This window comes from Diospyros lotus, chromosome 10 (genome assembly GCF_014633365.1).
Source record: "Diospyros lotus cultivar Yz01 chromosome 10, ASM1463336v1, whole genome shotgun sequence".
In the NCBI taxonomy this organism is placed as follows: domain Eukaryota; kingdom Viridiplantae; phylum Streptophyta; class Magnoliopsida; order Ericales; family Ebenaceae; genus Diospyros; species Diospyros lotus.
In genome coordinates this window covers 30,971,557-30,991,856 of record NC_068347.1, presented here as the reverse complement: position 1 = coordinate 30,991,856, position 20,300 = coordinate 30,971,557, and the positions used below count along the sequence as shown (strand labels likewise).

The 20,300-nt window shown below is 36.1% G+C and overlaps 3 protein-coding genes across 10 annotated transcripts in view; 1 reads left to right on the top strand and 2 right to left on the bottom strand.

Moving 5' to 3' along the window:
* Positions 1-945: 945 nt before the first annotated feature.
* On the bottom strand, positions 946-7,749 carry LOC127811749 (protein tesmin/TSO1-like CXC 3). Of its 4 annotated transcripts, none has more exons than XM_052351905.1 (10): positions 7,465-7,749; positions 5,549-5,709; positions 4,789-5,455; positions 3,428-3,891; positions 3,263-3,331; positions 2,230-2,410; positions 2,051-2,146; positions 1,857-1,923; positions 1,602-1,671; positions 946-1,499 (listed from the first exon to the last, which is right to left on the bottom strand). In XM_052351905.1, exons 1-10 carry the CDS (start codon positions 7,582-7,584, stop codon positions 1,154-1,156), a joined length of 2,241 nt encoding a protein of 746 aa, XP_052207865.1. In that variant the 5' UTR covers positions 7,585-7,749; the 3' UTR covers positions 946-1,153. The 4 variants fall into 4 exon arrangements, with proteins under 4 accessions (XP_052207865.1, XP_052207866.1, XP_052207868.1 ...); XM_052351906.1 differs by having other exon boundaries at positions 947-1,499; positions 1,602-1,668; XM_052351908.1 differs by having other exon boundaries at positions 1,235-1,499; positions 2,046-2,146.
* Positions 7,750-12,440: 4,691 nt separating this feature from the next.
* Positions 12,441-18,299, top strand: LOC127812205 (homocysteine S-methyltransferase 2-like). The gene is made up of 7 exons (XM_052352575.1): positions 12,441-12,756; positions 14,757-14,813; positions 14,916-15,145; positions 16,049-16,178; positions 17,297-17,500; positions 17,604-17,675; positions 17,948-18,299. The coding sequence occupies exons 1-7, from the start codon at positions 12,580-12,582 to the stop codon at positions 18,122-18,124; spliced, it is 1,047 nt and encodes a 348-aa protein (XP_052208535.1). The 5' UTR covers positions 12,441-12,579; the 3' UTR covers positions 18,125-18,299.
* Positions 18,300-18,654: 355 nt separating this feature from the next.
* LOC127812204 (DExH-box ATP-dependent RNA helicase DExH16, mitochondrial) overlaps positions 18,655-20,300 on the bottom strand; it is a 30,948-nt gene continuing 29,302 nt past the window's right edge. For 2 of the 5 annotated variants that reach the window (XR_008025838.1, XR_008025839.1), the window contains exon 15: positions 20,097-20,197. Coding sequence is in view for 2 of the 5 variants with exons in the window: in XM_052352573.1 (XP_052208533.1) it covers positions 19,011-19,125; positions 19,207-19,298; positions 20,081-20,197 (324 nt within the window). In the remaining 3 variants the exon portion in view is untranslated. Of the gene's footprint in view, positions 19,126-19,206; positions 19,299-20,080; positions 20,198-20,300 lie in introns of those variants that run through there. The other 3 variants (XM_052352573.1, XM_052352574.1, XR_008025837.1) reach the window with 3 other exon arrangements.

Genomic DNA, 20,300 nt, shown 5'->3' with positions numbered 1-20,300 from the left:
AAGAGGCATGATCATGGAAGTATTGGTGACAAATGAGTCTTGTCAAGGCATGATAGCCTAAAAAGTGACAAATTAGAAAAAAAAGAGGTGCCCTGGGACCTTGTGAAAAGTAAGATCCAAATAAAATTTTTGTTTCATAGTGGAGAAGTCAAGCAAAAGGGGCACAAATCCCTCGTCTGTGGCCAAAGGATTCTGTGAAAAAGTGATTGGATTTGCATCATAATGGTGCTAGAAGTGAGATATAGGAGCTCCAGCCCATACAAGAACTGTTGGACTTTTCACTAAAGTCTTGGGGCCTACGTGTCCCATGGGACATGCCCATGTGAAGAATGCACCATTTTGTTGTTACATGGCTCATTTTAGATCTCGGAGGTTGTGAGTTGTGTGCCCTAAATAGCACTTGGCCTTTATGAAGATAGTCAAGTATTTGAGTAATTGAAATATGAAGATTGAGAGAATTAATAATTTAGAAGTTATTTAGTCTTATATTTATGTATTAGTGAAGTTTAAATTTTGACACTAATCAATGTTCACCAAAATTCTGGATAATTTCTCCTTTACTCATACTTGATAAGTGTTGGCTTACTTCTTATTTTGTAACGTTATTATCTTATCTATTCGAGATCATCTTGCGAGCAATTTCTCTCTTTCACTCTATGTTTCCCAAATGTCTAATTGATTAGTGTCACATGAAAGCAATAAGACTACATAAATAAATATTTTTGTATGTCTAGTTAATTATGTAAATTTAATTAAGAAGTGAGCTGTACAATAACCCATTATATAATTAAAAACAAATAATTTTAGCTGTATCAACCATGTCCCCATTCCTCACACTACAAGTTTGTTTATTCGCCATCTTTATGTGACTTAGCAACTCCTAATTCATCATCAAATGTGGGAAAAGAAAACACCCTCTGGGTCTGGGAGAGACAAGTCATGTTGAGAACCAATTCAATTCCCAATGGACAATATTTATGCTCCAAGCTGTTGATGTGAAAACATATCATTTACTAAGCTCATGAGTTATGAGAACAAAGATATTATTATACAAGCACACAAGGCAATATGAACAGCAAACTACAAAGCAAAACAACTGAATGCCTAGAGTGAAGATTTAAAGAACTTCCATCTGTAGTTCATTGATGAACTACTAATCCTTTGGAGTGAGAGAAGGGAATGAAGGAATTGACCGCAAAATCAACTTCCGGCTGCTCTTCCGGCCAGAGGAGGATCCAGAGTCACAATGTGGAGGGGAGACTCTCTTTCTGTTTGGAGAAACAGATTTGATGCCACAGCTAGAAGAGGAGTTGCCTCTGAGAATATCAGGCGTTTCAGCTTCTTGAACAGCTTGGATTCGGTTCTCAAACTTGGGTTGGGGTTTCAGAAAGTTCGGCTTTCCATACCTTTGGCTACCATAAATCCCAGAAATTGATCTGATGGATAGAGAAGATCGTGGCGGTTTGCTTGTGGAGGGAAATGGTAGCTGAACCGGTGGTCTGGAAAATCAAGAGTAAATGCACAAAGATAGAATCAACATCTGATAACAATAAGTGACAACATTATGGACAGAGAATATGCTGGACTCATATCAACTGTACCGTGGAGGGGCTGAAGGAGGAGTAGAATCTGGATTCTGCTCTTGACTATGCTCTTTGAGTTCTGCTTCTGCTGCAATAAAAGCAGATTCCAAATCCAGTTAAGAGAATATCTGTAACTAAAAATACAGCCAGCGTGCATGGTTGCATTGCATAGTGAAGAGCAGAAGGTAAGTAAAAAGGACTCAGACCTAGGAGGGGGAATAAGGGATTTAAGTAGCAAGGAGAACAAAGAGTTCTAATTAAAAGCACACTCACCATCCTTTCTACCGAATACATTTTTACATCCTTCGCATCTACAGGTAATGGAGCACCCGACGCCACCCTTCAAAGATAACCATCACTCGTGCATTAGTAACAAAAAGGAGCCCCGGGGGGGGGGGGGGGGGGGGGGTTGGGTTTCAAGAAATGTAGAGGCAGGGGGTCAACAAAGAAGAAAAGACAGACCAAACCTGGTAGCATTCACAGTATTTCTTTAGGCAACCAGATTTCTTACAATTGCATCCTCTTTTATGTCTTGCTGAAGCCGGAGTGCTGCTGGAGTCATCCTGATAGAGCAACAGCAGTTAAATGCAAGCAGCTGAAAATTCACCAGGTAAGTAAAATCTAGGCCCGGGTATGGTTTTCTAACCCCACTTTCTGGTATAGAATCAAAGCTCCTAATCACTTTAGGAGCAAATGCAAGAGGGTTGCGAGATTCAATCTGCTTGCGGGTTGCAAGGACTGTATCTTCATGTATAAGCTTGTTGAAGCAATCTTGACACGAACATGGCTCCACACAATAGACACCAGCGGCAAAGCATTCACAATACCTGCATTCAGAAACTCAACAGGTGAATCAAGAGCGCAGCTTTAACATAAGGCTTCTTGTCTACATATTCTCCTAGTATAATATCAAAGCTTTATACATGGACAGGGATGAGGTTCCTATTTAGCTTTTCAAATTTGGTTAATTCATTACTTCAAGTGATCCACTTTTCATCTCTAAATTTAGTTACATCCGCAAGGTGGTTGATTTCTCAGATCAACAATCTATAACCTTCGACAATGCAGACTTACACAGAAATTTATAGTTGGTTTAGAATTTTCATCCTTCACCATTAAATAAGATAACCATATGTTCCTTTTGAGTTTGGGGTATCCAAAGCTTGCAATTGGCATTAAATTGCATTTATTTCCTAGAAGTTATACCAAAAAGGTATAGCCCAAATACACATGAAATCACAAGTAACTTAGCATCAAACGAAGAAGAAATCACAAGCAACAAAGCATATCAACTAAAAGACTTAGCAGCTTACAGCAAAGATAGCACATGCACCACTTTTTTAACGGCCAGACAAAAGAATATATCATGTACAAACTATGTAGTGGCGTGTGAAAGGGAAAATTTTTCACCATTTTCTGTCACACACCACCCATTTCTCCCATATTTTGCTCTAATCCTTCAATGGATGTCTTCATTTTCTCCAACATTTAGACACCAATTACAGGAAACAACTGCATTGAATTGATCAAATGCTATCAACTAAACATTCTAATAGATAGCTTTATATGCCAATCAAAAGTGCATGTCATAATTGAGTATGCGAAAATAAAATCATGGGCAAGCATCAGAAAAGCATAAACCAACACAATGGAAACTTAAAAGAAATTCAAGAACTTACAGTTTCAAGCATTTGGATTTCTTACAGTTACACCGCTTACAGCCCTCACCCTCTCCAGCATTTTCCAGCCTATGCCTGAAAACAGAAATGTATGCGAAAATAATGCAACCAAAGGCAAACATGTCTTGTAATGATTATCCGAAACATAGAATGAGTTAACTGCACACGTGCCTCTTATTTTTTGGACTACTCTGATTGAATGCCTGAGAAGCATCTTCTATACCCTGAACTCCATTTTCAGCAGGACCCAAATTTGTTCCAGTAGAGGTTGCTGCCAAGGATATATTTAGAAGCTCTTGACCAGAAGGCAAAGAATGGAAGGAGACAGTCGGGGCAGGATCATTTATGAATGGTCCAGGAGCCGAAGTCTCATGACTGACAATGCTGTAATCCTCAGAATTTCTTGCAAGCGCATTCAAATGCAAACCAATTCCTGGTAGAATGCAGGATGAAGAATCATTGCCAGGCTTTACAGATTCCAGGTTCTTGTCATTGGACTCCACATTGACATAAGATTGTAACATGGAAGAGGCAGAACTTGAGCTATAATCCAAATGCTTTATGCAAGCTCCTGTCATCTCAAAAACAAGGCAGCGCCTTCTTATACCATAGTGTGAACTAGAAAGAGGCTGCATAGAGAAAAGAGAACACAATTTGGAGTTAGTCAAAAGTTGTGAAGTATCACCTTTCATTAAAGAAAGGGTTGACCTCAGTGCATAAGACTCCTTATTTTGCGAGGGTAGAGGGAGGATTGTATTTGTACACCTCCTTCCCCTTACTTTCTTGCAAAGTAGCTGTTTCCGCCTTTCCACAACTCGAACTCATGACCTTCTATTCACAAAGGAGCAACTTTACCATTGCATTGCTACAAAGGATCGCCCTCAGGATACTCTTTGTTAATGAATTAAATGGTAAACAAGAATAACAGAACATTAACAAATTTAACTTAACAAAGACTTCTAAGATTCAATGTGAGAGATTGAGCACCTGTGGTAGGATGTAAACTGCAGGGACGGTATCTTAAATGGTGGCTAAACAATGATGGTCTCATATAACCTTAGCAGTAAACACAAATTGAAGCAGTCATTCAAGGTTATAGAGTTATCCAACACATGATTGATCCATCCTTTACTCAACTCTCTCACATAGAAAAATCTGGACAATTTAAGTTCCTGACATTCTAATTAATGATCATATAATGTACATATTCCTAGCACCATGTTAGGCCTCCCATGTTGTCTAAACCATGATTTGCATGTTTAAAGAGTGTCCCTAGTGCACAAAGCTCCCTGCTTTGTGAGGGTTGGGGAAGGCTTGGTTTTGTACGTAACCTTACCCTTGTTTTCTAAAGAGTCCATTTTTCCAAACTTGTGATCTTTCAGTTATAGCAGTACGTTTAAGAAGGAAAGGAAAAATAAATAAATCATTGCATGCAACCAATAGTGTTGGTAAATGGATGAGAAGTCCTTTTCAGGACTTCCGACTTTTACCCTGATAGCCAACAACAAATGACTGAATTGCCTCACCTCAATATCAGTTTGCTCACTTGGCTCCCCATCCATGAGTTTATGTAGAGAAGAACTAGCATGGGATTCTCCAGTTTCCATTGCCTCCTTCATTTGAACTTTTTCCCTAATTCGGGAGAAAGGATTTTCGGCTTCACATTGTGTAGTTTGCAAGTCATTAACTTCATCACTCATGAACTCTGATAACAGAGAAGTGCATGGCCTCATCCTAGTATCTTCTGTACCAGTGGCAGAATCAACTATTAAGAAATCACCACCATCAGAAATCAAGCTCTCCCAATCACATCCTTGTTGTTCTTTGTTTTTCTCAATGTTACTTGTCCCCTCTAAATGCACTCCACTCCCTACTAAACCAGTTTCCAAGGTCTCTTGGATGTATGGAACTACTGTCTCCGATGTTCCAGCTGATTCCATGGTACATCTAGTGTTGCAAGGTGATGCACAGTCAGGACCACTACAATCGTGGCTTAGGGATTGTGAGATCTCAGTGGCAAGCTTTGAACAATCATAAGTCGGCTCAACACAAGCTTCACGAATGAAACTCGCAGGATCAAAACTTTCTTGCTCATAGGACTTATTAACAACAGCCATAACCCTTTCAATGCCTCCAACATTGTTCTCATTCTCAGAAGAAAACTCAGGTTTTGAAGGATCTGAGAGTTGATGCCTGAAAAAAGACTTTAACCATCAACATAACAAAAGGTCAACGTAAACTATTGAATTTTTGTGTGCACTTACTGAGGAAAGAAAGGTAACTTGCCTTTTTAAGAATCTAGATTCTTTGAGAGAGTTGGCATGGGGTGAAGTGAAAATAGACGGGAGGGGTGCAAAATTTAATGAGGTAAATGTCTGACTAATGCGTATAGATTTAACCATTTTGATTGGAGAAAGACTGTTGATATAGTTAAAGACAGGAGAGTCCTGCAAGAGGCCAAAAGAGCAAAAAAAAAAAAAAAAAGAAAAGAAAAGAAAAGGCTTCAGTACAGAAGAGAGGGAAGAAAGAACAATGTCTGGCACGAATCTGTGAAATTGCATCCAACATGTAAATCAAATTATTTGGAAGTGATTGTGCTTAAAAACCTAATACTTCTCTGTCCCATATATCTCTGAACAGATCAATACAAAATGAAGAATGGCAGTTATACTGAGCAAGGTCGCTATAGTAGATTATTGTATTCTAAGTTTTTTTTCTGTAAATGAAGACTAAATCTGACAATATGAAAATGGAAAAAAGAGGGGAGAACCAAAATAAATTCAACAAAATACTTTATTTTGGTTCATTTAATCAGGAGTTGATTGTTGCATGATTAACGCAATGATGTTAATTAGTTGAAATTTGTAGTTAAATCAGAAATTTTAGTGTATTATAAGGCATTTAAAATTTCCAAGAGTGAATCAATAGACAAGGACGGATGCAATAAAAATCAAATTTCCCAAAGAATGTTCATGATAATCTTAGTTTTGAATCCCATTTAAAACAACATAGAAATGCAAACAAAATTTTATATAAAAAACTTCAATTATTAGTTGATTTTAAAGAATCCAAATAAACAAAACTCGACCCAATTTCTACTGAATAAGGAGATCACACAACAAAATTCAAGCCTCAACCATCAAAATGACAATCCTATTTAACTAAGATTGAACGATGAAATTCAAGTTTCAACAGCTTTGATATGAACCAAAGCCAAAGAATGGCTTTCAATCACCAACCAAAACACAAATCAAGATAATCAGAGCACTAAAAAAGCACAAGCTAGGAGTAAATTACAAAAGAAAAAAGAAAATGGAGACTAGAGAGATGAAATCATCACACAAGCACAAAAATTTATTCATACAAGCATCAAATCCACTAATCAAACCCCTAATACACTAAATAAGCAAAAATATTAAACAACTTCCACCAAAATAAACCAAATCCAGTACAAAAACCATCATGTGAACATCAAAAGTTCTAACAATAAAGCACTTGTAGGTACATATCAAACCGGTAATTGACCAAGACTGAAGAACAAATTTCATTGGCTTGCACCAAAATGAACCAAACCCAGGATGCAAAATTTTGAGTCAGTATTAAAGCCTCAGACTCCCAATCAAAAACTTAATTCACAATGCAAACAAGAAAAATTCAACAGCTTTCACCAAAATGAATCAAATCCAGAAACACTTAACACCAAAAATTCATGACACGAGCCTGGTCCGTCAATCAAAACTCACCATGATTAAACAACAAAATTCAGCAGTTTTGACCAAAATCAACCAAACCCCGAAAGAAAAACTTTCAACAGAGTTGACAACTAGAGAACTAAGAAAAGATTAACCAAATTAATGCAAGTACTACCCATTAGACTCAGATCCCAGAAAAGTGGGAGACCGAATCATCGCACAAACACCAAAAAACAAAATACAGCCTCTGTCTTGCAATCAAACCCTAATTCATTACAATTAAACAACAAAAACCAAACACCAAACACGAAAAATTCACTATACAAGCCTCCCCTGCCAATCAAAACCCTAATTCACCGAGAATGAATAAAATTCAACAAATTTCACCAGAACAAACAAAACCCAGTACATATAGAAACCAACAAATTCAAAACCCGTTAAGGCACTGCACGCACGATCCATCCACTGAACAAAGATCACCAAAATTCTCCGTTTTGAGGATCAAATCACCTCAAATTTAGATGTTGGGGTAGTGATCTGCTTCCGGACTGGAGTGTCCATCGGAGGACCTTCTACTCCACGTGCCTCGTTCTCGCTTTCTCTGTCTAATTTCGGTCCCTCTTCATCCATATCTCTCTATCCCTGCAATTGTTTTGAGGGTTTCTCTATTGTGGCTATGAAAGTCTGTTCTGTATATAGACAGAGAGAGATGAGATTCAAGAAGAAGCGGGAAAGTGGCATCAGAAGAGAGTATTTTCTCCGCTGATGGAAAGCCGCTGCCCCCCCAACCCCACAACACACCCACCCATACATTTCCGTTGAAATCTTTATTGAAAAATAAATAAATAAAAAACAACACCGTATAAAAAAGTAACGTACACTTGAGTTTGAGCGGTTAAAACTCCTTTTCAAATATTAGAAAAAAAAATTCTTAACATTTAATAAATTTTAATATTTAATATTTATAAAATCAATCAAAATATCAAACGTAACCACCGCACTGCTCTTAACTGTTGGTAAAATTGTTAAAATTTAAGAAATTGTTCTATTTGTCTATCAAAATTTTATTATAAATTTAATATATACTAAAAATAAAAAATTAATATATTATTCTTGTCAAGTAATATTACACTGACTAGTAGAAGTGTGGGTGTATGGGTCCTAATACTCTTCCATGAGACTCACACCCGCTCTCTCTCTCTCAAATTGTCGTCTGATAATTATTATGTTATTCGACAAAAATAACATAATAATAATTTTATATAAAAATATTTATATGTGTATTTATATAAAATGATAAGCGACAATAGTAAATAATCACAATTTGTTTATTTTTATATTTTTATTTTATATATCTAAAATTTGATAATTTTGAAAGAGACTAAGTTATAATAAAATTAGAATTTAATAATTACTTTAAAATAAAATACAAAAATTATTTTATTACATAACGTAAAATTAAAAGACGAATTAACTTATTTACCCTACTTAAATTGCAATAATTTAAATGCGCACACATGAGAAATGTGACAAATCTAAATGCGTGGCAGTGTGGGCCCCGCCCGGGGCTGTCAATAAATAATTCCTTTCAGAAGGTCATGCGATGCAAATCTGACGCTGATTCGGGGTTCCTGGTTTAATCGAACGGACCAAGTTAACTCAATGGCTGATAGATGGGGATCTATGCTGTTATCGGTCGCAGCTGATTACATCTTCTGCCGGTTCCCTATGCAGAAGGAAACGTCAGAAAAAGAGATTTGGATCAGATTATTGACGAGTCATGTGCCACGTGTACGACTGCCAACGTCCTCTACTCAATTTATTAATTAATAATAATAATAATCTATATTTATTAATAATCATCTATATTTTTATGTATTTTGTATAGCACGTTATATATGGTATAACACGCTGACGCATTATATATCAAATGTTACATAAATATTGATCCAAGTTATTTATGAGTGGTTCGGTATTCAACTCGATAAAAATTTGTTTGTTAAAATAAACAAATCGAGATTGACTTTTAACGTTAAAACTCAATTTATAAAAAAGTTAAATTTAAATTCAATAAAACTCGAATCATTAACGTATAAGGTGACTCGACTAGAGATTCGCAAAGAGACCCGATTAGAAGTTCACGGTTAATATAAAAGGATATATTTTTTACTTTTTTGGTTACTTCGTTTTTTATCATATTTGTTCGATTTAAGCATTTATTTAGTTAGTTTAATTTAATATTTTTTTACACAATTTCAGTGTCTTGGGTTTCAATACCGAACGGACTAAATATCCACCCAATGCTTTGTCGTGGGATATGTAAAATTGGAAGGTTTCATGTAATTTCTCTGGGCAGAGGTCCAACCTGCACAATTTTGTTTCCTTGCTGGATGCAGCTATGAATGGGAAACTTCTGGGAAACACGCATACATACAGGAGCAAGTTTTCTGTCAATTTCTGGTTGCTTGCTGTTGTTGAGGGGAAGATATATATAAATATATATATAGTAAATTCAGAGCAAAATTATATTGCTTGGACTGTTTAAGATTAAATTTTATGGTTATTAAATGGAGTCATCAAAGTAAGAATATAAGATGTTAAATAATGATCTCCATCCACTCCATTAATTAATTAGATAGAGCCTATATATAGATATATGAGATGAGACGTGACACATGGATAACAAGGTAACAGTGGAGATGGCCCAGATGGGGTGATTCTTTTCTTACGGATCCCACTCCCAGGCTTTGTTGAAGTGCCATCTGCTGTTGCTCCACAGGCCAGTTCCATCAATTTCAGCTAATGCTCTTGACATGTACATATATGCATATGAAACCCACATGATATGATTCTTTTCCCTTGTAAATCCAAAACTGAATGTCTCATGTGTTCGAGTTGTTGGTGCATGTGGGAATGGGATTGACCCCATCCCCATCACATATTTTCCCAAAAATATGATATCTTGTCATAAATAATGGGGGATCTCTTCGGTGCTAATGCAGTGATGAGTCAAGGTAGCACTGATCACTGACTCTATAACTTGGAGCCCATTTGGGGCTTTAAGTTATTAAAAACAGGGCTGGCTCAGTGTGGAGTGTGCAATGTGATTGGTGGACTATTACCCTGAATTCATGATAATATATATTGCATATGTAGTCCAGATGAGGCCTTAGGCCTACTCTACCACTGTTGCTTGTCCAACCCTTTCTTATCTACTTGTAGTAAAATGGCCAAATATTGGCCACTCTGTCCCTGCATTTGCCGATTGCTATTGCTAGCTACCAGGATTGGGATGGGATGGGATTGGCTTGGCTTAGTCATAAAATGGCTTGTTTCACTTGCCAAAATTACTTGGAATTGGAATAATATATGCAAAGAATCCATCAAAGTAATTCCAATGTATAAATCAAACTAAGAGAAGAAGAACAAAGAGAGGAAGAAGAACGAGCCACCAAAACTAAGGCAAAATAATACAACACAAAGAGAATATATATATTACGCTAAACAAAAGATTAAACTACTCTTAAACTATCGAAAATGCAATAATAATTATAAAATACTAATTATGCTAACATCCCCTCTCAAACTCATGATATTATAGTAAGAAGCAGCGAGAGTTTGTCATACAAGAAACAAAAACGATGAACCGAATGTGACTTCGTAAAGAAGTCAGCAAGCTGCAACGCTCCGCCTCGAACCACAACTAGAATAATTTACACAGTATACATATAACGAAAATAACACTACCAAATGATCAAAAACTTTCCATAGAACACACGTCTCTTTGAAAGCAGTCCAAACGAAGCCTTCACATGCTCTCATGCGTCGACTATGTCCCTGCGTGTGGTGGTTCATGCACAACCGAAATTCTGTCCCATGCACCGGCTAAGTCTGATCACCTTGTTGTCGCGAATCGAAATATGGTACCATTCTCCAATTTGAGGTCACTTGGAACGGGAAATGATGATTTTTAGTTATAGCTTCAAGTAAAAATTAGGGTTTTTAATGTGTAAACAGTTTGAGAATGAATAAAAATGAAGAATCAACTTTAATACAAAGATTGGGCTCATATACCATATGAATAATCTAAATCAAACTAAGAAAAATAACAAAGAGAGGAAGAAGAACAAGATTATCATTGAGACACCAAAACTAAGATAAAATAATAGAACACAAAAAGAATATATAGATGTATATATATATATATATTACAATAATCAAAAGACTAAACTACCCTTAAACTATCAAAGATACAATAATAATTACAAAATGCTAATTATCCTAACAATATCAAAATTACGATGAAGATTATGTAATTAGAACAAGTCTTTAACAATATGTGATCAAATACTTAATAAAAAAATATAAATAAGATGTGTTTATATACAAACGTACGTCTTAAACTAACAACATTTTAAATAATAATGATGTTCTCATTACTTATATATATTTCACAAGTTGTGGGTGGGTACTTTATTGTAAACTAATTTTGCCTCATTTTCAATTGCACACATCTTTTATCTTCTAGTGCCAGTGGCTTTCTTTTTCTTTGATTAATTTTCAAACCCTCAATTCATTATCTCCTTGGAAAGATCATATTACACGACAAGTCCCCAATCTTTAGAAGAAAGAAGAAATAGAAAAAACAAACTCCTCTTAAATTTGCCACCTACCCTTCAATTTCACAATTATCCTCTTCTCCAAGTGTTACAAGACAACGCGTAACTGCATAAATTGAGTGGTCCACTTAAATTGCCTTTTTAATGTGCTTGTCTTCTGTCTTCAATCACCATGCAAAGCCTTGGAACCTAGACGCAATTAGCTTCATGTTCAAACCAAATTCTATAAGCTTTACTTGTATTGGGTCAAGAGTTAAGAGTAGCTTCATTCGTCTTTCCTAATCTATAAAAAATTTGGAGAACACAATTTTAAATAATAATAACAATACATCAAGCCCCACAAATATGGTATAGTAATAAAGTGCTTGAAGTTTTACATGAAATATCGGAGTTCAAATCAGTGCGGCGACTTAAAAGACAAATTTATTACTGAAAAACAGCATTCAGTTAAAAGGTAACAATAAGGTTAAAAGATAAATTTCACATGAACTGTGTCGAATATCTAGTTTTGAGTGTATATAGACTGTGTTCGCATCTAAATTTACTCGAGAAGTGCATTAAGGGGAAGCTCACCTGCCCATGAAAATTAGCCGGGTAAAATTCAGACATCCCAAATGAATAAAAAAAAAAAAAAAATCAAGTCTTAGTCCCTTTTTTTTAAATTTTATTTTCCTATTTTGCAAATGGGTGAAATTTCAACATCACAAGGCGAAGTGAGTGAGTCCAATTCTTGATGCCCATCCTTTTTCTGATATAGACATTGAAAGCAGAGTTGCCAAAATGACTCAAAAAACAGGGGAGTTGCAGCAAGGGCATTACTGTAATTGTACATCCGTTTTCCTCGTATATATAATATGAAGGTTTTGGAACAAGCGTGGCAGACGAACGTTTCAGATTAGAGAAGACTTCCGTTGCGGCATTTGCCATTTGCCAGCTTTGCTTGCTGAAACCGCCGCCTCACACTCGACGGAGAGAGTCCTGAAACCATTCGCAACGGCCGCCGGAAATGGGACGCGGCGCCGTCCCGCCGTCCACTCTAATGTCAGATTTCCTCCACCAGTGCGGCGGCTATGCCGTCGTCGATGGCGGCCTCGCCACCGAGCTGGAACGCCACGGCGCCGACCTCAACGATCCTCTGTGGAGCGCCAAATGCCTCATTACTACTCCCCATCTCATCAAAAGGGTAACCCATCTCTCTCTTTTTGCTAATTGTCGATTTTACTTTCCATTTCTGTGTTGAATTATTGATTCTTTTTTTCTTATACGAAAAAGAAATTTTTCCTTTCGATTTTTCCGAGCTTGAATTTGTTTGTTTTTTGTTTTTTTATTTGATACCCATATGAATAGCTTTGATTCTGCTCTGTATCTAGGAAGAACAAGCTGAGAGGAATATGAAAAACTTGAATTATGACAAAACGACTTGCTCTGATTTCGGCCCAAGATATTCTCTTTCATATTCCACCAACAGCCAACTCTCTCTCTCTCTCTCTCTGAGCTAATCAGTGAGAAAAGTTCTGAAGGACCTAAAGAGAATCCTATGATTTTGGTTTCTTTGCGTTATGTACATGTACTGCTCTGTGGATTTTCCTTGGGGTGTTTTAGTTTATATTTTTTGTTCTATGACAATTAGACGGTAAGTTTTTCATGGCAAATGAAACGTTAATCTTACACTATATTTAGAACTTTACTAATAAACAAAAGAAAAACATAGTATTATGGCTGACTTGAAATTAGATGCTCTTGTCTTTTAAGTATGTATATCTTATACGTCAGATGCAGCGGCCAACTGAGAGAAAGAAAGAATACATATTATAATCTGAAAGCGACGTGGTCTAGCTTATCCTGTCCTCTCCACTGCACACGTTTCTTCTGAAAGACTCCTGTTTTTTGACAGTTGTCCACTTCATCCAATGTATATGTTTGTGCCTCTATATCTATACAATATATATTATATTATGCCAAGAATAACACTTAATCCTAAATACAAAATAAAAATAATAACAATAACACTTAATCCCATCAGTTGAATTTATACCTTCAGTCATCTCTATTTATGGTTATGGTCATATCCTTTACATACTTTATGTATGAATATTGTATATTATTGAACATAGTAAATCATTATAATACAGACTAAAGTAAAACAATTAGATGGGATTAAGAAACTGCCGGAGTCCTATTTATTTTGTCCTTTACTGCTTATGGAACAGCCATTCCAATTTGAAATGTTCAACGTATTGTTGAATCCATGGCATTGAATTTAGTTATAGGCCCGTGTGACATTTGTGAATGCTGGTCCCTCCTCTTCTGGCTCTTTCCCAATTCTATCACTGAAGTCCTAATGCCCCAGAGAACATTACCTTTGAGCTGTCCATGAATCTGAAAGATTTTTAGTACAGCAAGCTGCAAGGTCAAGTGGTAGAAGGGTAAAACTGAGGTTTAATACTTGAGAAGGGTCCAGTGTTGAAGCTGTGTATATGTTGTGTTCTTTCGGAAATTATTGCCCCCTTGAAATTATCTGGAGTTTGCAGGTCATAATCTGTGGTGTGTGGAGACAAATTCAAGGCAGAACAAGTTCTTGTTGCCACAACTGGATCGTGTATAATTTCCTTGGTGATTATTAGTTGGATTTACCAAAGATTAATCTTTGGACACTTAACGGATAAACTTAGGTGACAACTTCTTTTTAGTGGTCAAATACGTCCTCTTGAATGTTACAACATGTTTCCTGCAAATTACATGAACAAACACTAGCATCACATTCTCATCTCAACTTGTCTTACTTAAATTAAATGTTCCCTGGAGACTGGGGATTCATCATGTGGCATTTACATTTATGTTATTACCTCGTGAGATATATTTGCAGATTAGATGTAGTTCGACAAGATTGTTCATTTTTGGACAGAATGAACTAGAGAAGCTTTTGACAATAGACAATGTTTTGTTTATGCAATGGATTGCAACATAAATAGTTCTTCTATCCAGTGAATGAATTTATTACTCTAGCTAGTCATGGAACATCCTGAAACAGCTATTTGATGTTCATGCCTAATGTTGTACCCTTACCAAACAGGACTGAAAAGTTAAATCACATTTTTGTTGCGATGTTATAGTATCTGTCTTTGTTTTTGTCTTCAATTTCAACACCCCTTATGGTTGTAATTGACCTGCTTTTTATGACAGGTGCACCTTGATTATCTTGAAGCTGGTGCAAATATCATAATATCTGCATCTTATCAGGTGATTGTACCGCCCCTTTTCTTATCTCCATCAAGGTTTAATCTGAATAACCAGTGTGTCCAATGTAAATAAAAGTCTTAAAATGCTTTATGCTTGCCACAGGCTACTCTTCAGGGATTTGAGGGTAAAGGCTTATCTAGAGAAGAAGCTGAAGCTTTTCTTAGAAGAAGTGTTGAAATAGCCCGTGAGGCAAGGGAGATATATCACAGCAAAGGATCCAAAGGTTCCCGGGATGCCATAGGGAGTGAAGAGACTTCTAAACAACGTCCAATCTTAGTTGCAGCATCTGTGGGAAGTTATGGAGCTTATCTTGCTGATGGTTCTGAATATAGGTGCGTGGTGTAGGTGTTTGTGGGTTTAATCTTTCTAAATGTCTAGCTTTTCACATCTGGTCAAAATATATACCTAGTGCACTGCAGCTGTAGGGCTTGATGTTTGCTGCAGTTATAGATCTTGGTTTCTAGCTTGCAGATTGTAAATTTCTAGCTGCAAGATTATCGTCATGTTCTAATCATATAGGAGTTTATGCAAAATAAGCTGTCCTGAATTGCACTGAGGTATAAATGTGTTTATATGGGGAGAAAGAGGAGAGTAGGGGTAGGTCAATAGTGGTGCACTACCCATGTTTGTGATGAGGGATTGTGCTCACGCATCTTCCCCTCCCCAAGTACCATAGGAGATCATTTACTCAAATAATTATTGTCATCTGCATGGTGGACCTTTGAATACATCAACCATATGCATTATATCCTAATACGTCAGCATGGTGAATGAGTTGACATGACGACAGACTTAAGTTGTTGCCATGGATTTCAAGGGTTACAGAACTGTTATAAGGGGAAAAATAGTTGGTGCAAAAGATAGAATTATTTCAGAAGTTGCCTTGGTATCATCTACAAATGATGCATTTGTTTACTAGCTATGTGTAACCACATGATCTGTGGACAAGTTTTTGGTTATAAATATCTTGTTAGTTAGAGCAGTGTCAAGAGTTGCATGTGTTGCACTATACAGAAATGTTTGTTAGATGATTGCAATCTCTTTTCAACAAGGTTGTCCAAGTTGCTTGGGCTAAAAAGATTTGTCAGAGTTCAACTGGAAGTGATTTTCTGCTGGTTGGATCTATTAGTTAGATTAGGATTAATGGCAATGACACTGCTGCAAAATTTTAATTTATCCTTATCTTGATTGATTTTATTCTTGGTAAGATGTTTAGTTATTGTATTCTTTTACAGTGGTGTCTATGGTGATGCTGTTACCTTGGAGACTCTAAAGGATTTCCACAGGAGAAGGGTTCAGGTTCTAGCCAAATCAGGTGCTGACCTAATTGCATTTGAAACCATTCCAAATAAATTGGAAGCCAAGGTACTGTGCGGTGCTCATGGTTATAAAGTAGCTTTTCAAGCCTTCGTGTACTTATTTTTAGTCCATCATTAGCTGTCATTACATGTTTATGAAGGGAGACGGACTCAAGGTTTTGCTCTTTCTATATTAAATGATTTCGGCTGTGTTCTTTTTGTTTTTTAATTTTTAGTTTTGAGTTTTGAATTCATTTTTAGTTTTCTATTTTGGTAGTCTGTTTTTAGAAAATTGAAAACATGTTCTATTTGTCATTTTGAAAAATTATTTCTCAAAACTGAAAATTAGAAAACACGTTCTATTTGAAATTTTAAAAATAATTTTTTAATGATATTTTATTTAATAAATTTGATTATTCAGTAAATTAGAAATATTTAATGGTAATATAGTATTAAAAAAATATATACATTTTAAAGTTAATGAATTTTGTAATATTTTTTCCCATTACAATAATAAAATATGAATAAATAAATAAATATGTTTTGAGTTTAGAGTTTGTTTTGGATGAAAGCACTCAAAATAATTTTTTGTTGTTTTGAGTTTTCTTTACAAATTTTTTTGTTTTCAAAAATACATTTTTAAAAATAGCAAAGAGAACGCGTTTTCATTATTTTAGAAAATTGAAAACTAAAAATGACTTGAAAACAACAAAGAGAATGTAGCCTTCTTTTTTGATAGTATATTGTGTTGATGTTCTCTTTTTAATTCCATATGCAAGCTACCTTTTGGTCTTCGCACATCATGCAACTACTGGCCATGTAGATTCCTATAAGAATATAGTTGTAGCATGACTAATTGTAGCAGGAAATTTTCAATTGCATTATATGGTGCTTTAATATTACCTTTATTAATGGAACCGATTATATATTTCATATTTTAAATATTCTGCATTCGGGTAAGAGTTAGCTGGTGCAATGGTCATCATACAATTCTTGGTGGTATGGCTTATTGCAAATGATAATTCCTAATGTTTTTTTGGCTGAACTACCGATCTAGATCAATGCTTCTGTTAACATAAAACTCGTCACGCTAAATGGATATGTTGGAGGATGTTCTGTATTTTGTTAAACATTGTCGGTCTTAGCCTTAGTTGTTTGTCCTGATTTCTTTTGATTTAAATGCAGGCCTATGCCGAGATTCTAGAGGAAGAAGACATAAGCATTCCAGCCTGGTTCTCTTTCAATTCCAAGGACGGTGTTAACGTGGTTAGTGGTGATTCCATTTCAGAGTGCGCCTCAATAGCCAGTTCATGTGAACGCGTTGTTGCTGTTGGAATCAACTGCACCCCTCCTAGATTTATTCATGGATTGATTCAAGCAATTCAGGAGGTATTTGATCATTTAGAAAGTTGCACTCCGTTTTCTTTCATTTTTCCGGCATCTTTCACAAATTCTGCTTTTACATGCCTAACGAACATATCTTGCCTTGCAGGTAACCAGCAAACCAGTAATCATATATCCCAATAGTGGCGAGACTTACGATCCTGACAGGAAGGAGTGGGTGGTGAGTCATGTCCTTTCCTTCTTAATGCTCCGAAAATGGCAGTTGCTTCTGTTGTCAGGCCTCTTGAATTTGTCTTCTACAGAGTCCCACATTTCAGACCATTAACCTGTAGCTTGAAGGATGAAATCTATCGGTTTTTTGTTTTGCTGGAAAGTCATGGCATAGTTCCTAGAAGATACGGCTGTAGATAGAGATGTTTTTTCAAGTTGTAAACCATGTAGACAACCTAACATAGCGGGATTAAACCTTTATGCCATGTTTTTGCATTGCAGCCATCAACCGGAGTTGCAGATGAAGATTTTGTGTCATATGTAGGCAAGTGGTGTGAAGATGGGGCTTCTCTCATTGGAGGTTGCTGCAGGACAACCCCATATACAATCAGAGCCATTTCAAAGGCTCTTTGGGCTCTTTCTCGTAGATCTTCTTCTGCTACTAGCCTGCAGTTGTAGGGGTGATTTTGAAAGAGAGATTTTGGGGGAAGAATCAATCTCAAGTAATTCTCTCCCCCCCACTCTGTATTCCCGCTGTTAATTGCCCTTTCTTTGTTCTTTCATCTTCTCTGGTTGGGACTTTTTATGTATTTTGCTCTCCAAGAACTTCCAGTGCAAATCCTTTTTCAGTTCACTGTCAACTTAACTTTCTGGGATGAATTATACCTCTTATCAGTGGATCTCAAGGGAGTTTTAGTAAAAGGTCCATGATAACAATTACAAAATGATTAATTAATTAGTTGATTTCGTGTTTCAAGATACTAAATAGTTCATTTCTCCATGAATTGAAAGTTGAGTCATCTCATGGCTTAACTAGGGATGACAATTTGTACTTGTCCTAGTCGAAGTAGGTGGCACCCCGCCCCTGACCCAACCCATCGCTATTCATGGGTAAAATAATTTTTTTGCTCGGAACACAAAATTAGCTTTTATTATTTCATTAAAAAATCATTATCCTTGGTAAAAATTAAACATTGATTGAACTCAACTAGATCTAATGGATTCCCAGATAACATTGCAAAAAGACAATTTCCAATGTAGTCATAAATTTGCTGCCAATATACGTATGGTTAACCCAACAGCTGCTTACAAAGGCAACTGCAAGTGATATTTTTTGGGTCACTGAAACTATCCTGTTGCCTCAAAGAATAATAATTGGTTTGGTTGAGTAAACAGTTCAAAGTTATAAAACAGATGGAATTTACACTCAGAAGCAAAGAGAGCAGCAGCAGCAAATCGCCATTAATAAACTTCTGAGTTGCTGAAAAACTGGCATTGGAATGGAGAGCAAGCAAAAAACTGCAACTAGGTTGAATCAACATTTCCTAGTTATTGAGAGATGCTTTTAAAGGTGCAGTCCGAGATCCCGGGATGAGAGGCTTAAGCTTTTGCGACGATGAGTTAACCTTCTTGCCTCCGGCTTCTGCCACCCGAGACTTTCCAGAAATTCCTCTATCAACCTGCAAAAAGTTTTAAACGCGTTAAGATATCAAGTTAGGCAGAGAAAGAACACAGCGCCGGTGTTTTTTAACTGTGCTCACATGCTGCAGATTGCTCTCTGTTGAGATGCCAGCTCCCGGTCTGGGAAGGAATCTTCCAATCGAAAACTCAACCAAACATAGAGATCTAAGACCTTCAGTCAGATGCCAAAATAGAACCTCATGAGCAAATGAGCATGAAGTTATGAGGGGAATGGAACCATTCTAACAAAACTATCATTGGCATAATAATATTACTTGTTCTAGAAACCCGAAAAAAGTGAGGAAAGTAAATGAAGTTCATTAGAAACGATGAAGCAGATCATACTTTGAAAAACATTACTTTTTGCTGCAAGGGGAGAGACTACAGGTGAACAAACTTCAGCTGAGATATAAATGACGAGACAAAACAGAGAAAGCGCGAGTGAATTGGTAACTTGAACATCACTTTGGTATTCAATAAACTATAAAAATATATGTGTGTGTGTGTGTGCATCTTCACGAAATCACAAGGCTCTGTTATCATTCAGGCAAAATTTAAACAACTAAATTAATACTTCAGCAGCTTAAAATAACGCAATTATTATCCAGATTCTGCAGCAACGTGAAAGAAAAAAACCTATTCTGGACTACTATTCCAAATTTGCTATGAAACCCTTAAACATAGATATGATAAAATAGCCTTAAAGAGGATATGGTTATGAATAGAGATGGCTAGATGTCTATAATTCATGTAGCCGACCTCAACTAGTGGGATTAAGGCTTATGAGTTTTGTTATTATTCAACATCCCAACAATTTCTCACTATTAACTGAGTGAAATTTACTTTAAATTCTTTGACCAATAAAATCAAATCTTAATATTACTCATCAAAAAGATAGATCTATTAGGCAACCCTTAAAATCCAATAAGCATGAAGAAAGAAAATAAACCAAACCTTGTGAATGGATTCAAGCTCCTTTAAGGCTGTTTGTGTTTCTGGAACTTGAAGTGTCCCAGGCGTAAATATTTCCCGAAGCCGGACAATACCCTTCTTTGCATAGGTTTGTGCAAACTAACCAATACACAATCAATTGTATTAATTAAATCATTACAACAAGCATCTAGAAACATACACAAATATATATACATATATATACACATAGAAAAATATTAGT

Excerpts from the sequence above, each read along its gene's own strand:
- LOC127811749 (XM_052351905.1), bottom strand. The coding sequence starts at position 7,584 with ATGGATGAAGAGGGACCGAAATTAGACAGAGAAAGCGAGAACGAGGCA. Across the intron at positions 5,710-7,464 it reads CCCCAACATCTAAATTTGAG|GACTCTCCTGTCTTTAACTA; the intron begins GTGATTTGATCC and ends GGCCTCTTGCAG. Across the intron at positions 2,411-3,262 it reads AAATCCAAATGCTTGAAACT|GTATTGTGAATGCTTTGCCG; the intron begins GTAAGTTCTTGA and ends TTCTGAATGCAG.
- LOC127812205 (XM_052352575.1), top strand. The coding sequence starts at position 12,580 with ATGGGACGCGGCGCCGTCCCGCCGTCCACTCTAATGTCAGATTTCCTC. Across the intron at positions 14,814-14,915 it reads TAATATCTGCATCTTATCAG|GCTACTCTTCAGGGATTTGA; the intron begins GTGATTGTACCG and ends TGCTTGCCACAG. Across the intron at positions 17,676-17,947 it reads CTGACAGGAAGGAGTGGGTG|CCATCAACCGGAGTTGCAGA; the intron begins GTGAGTCATGTC and ends TTTGCATTGCAG.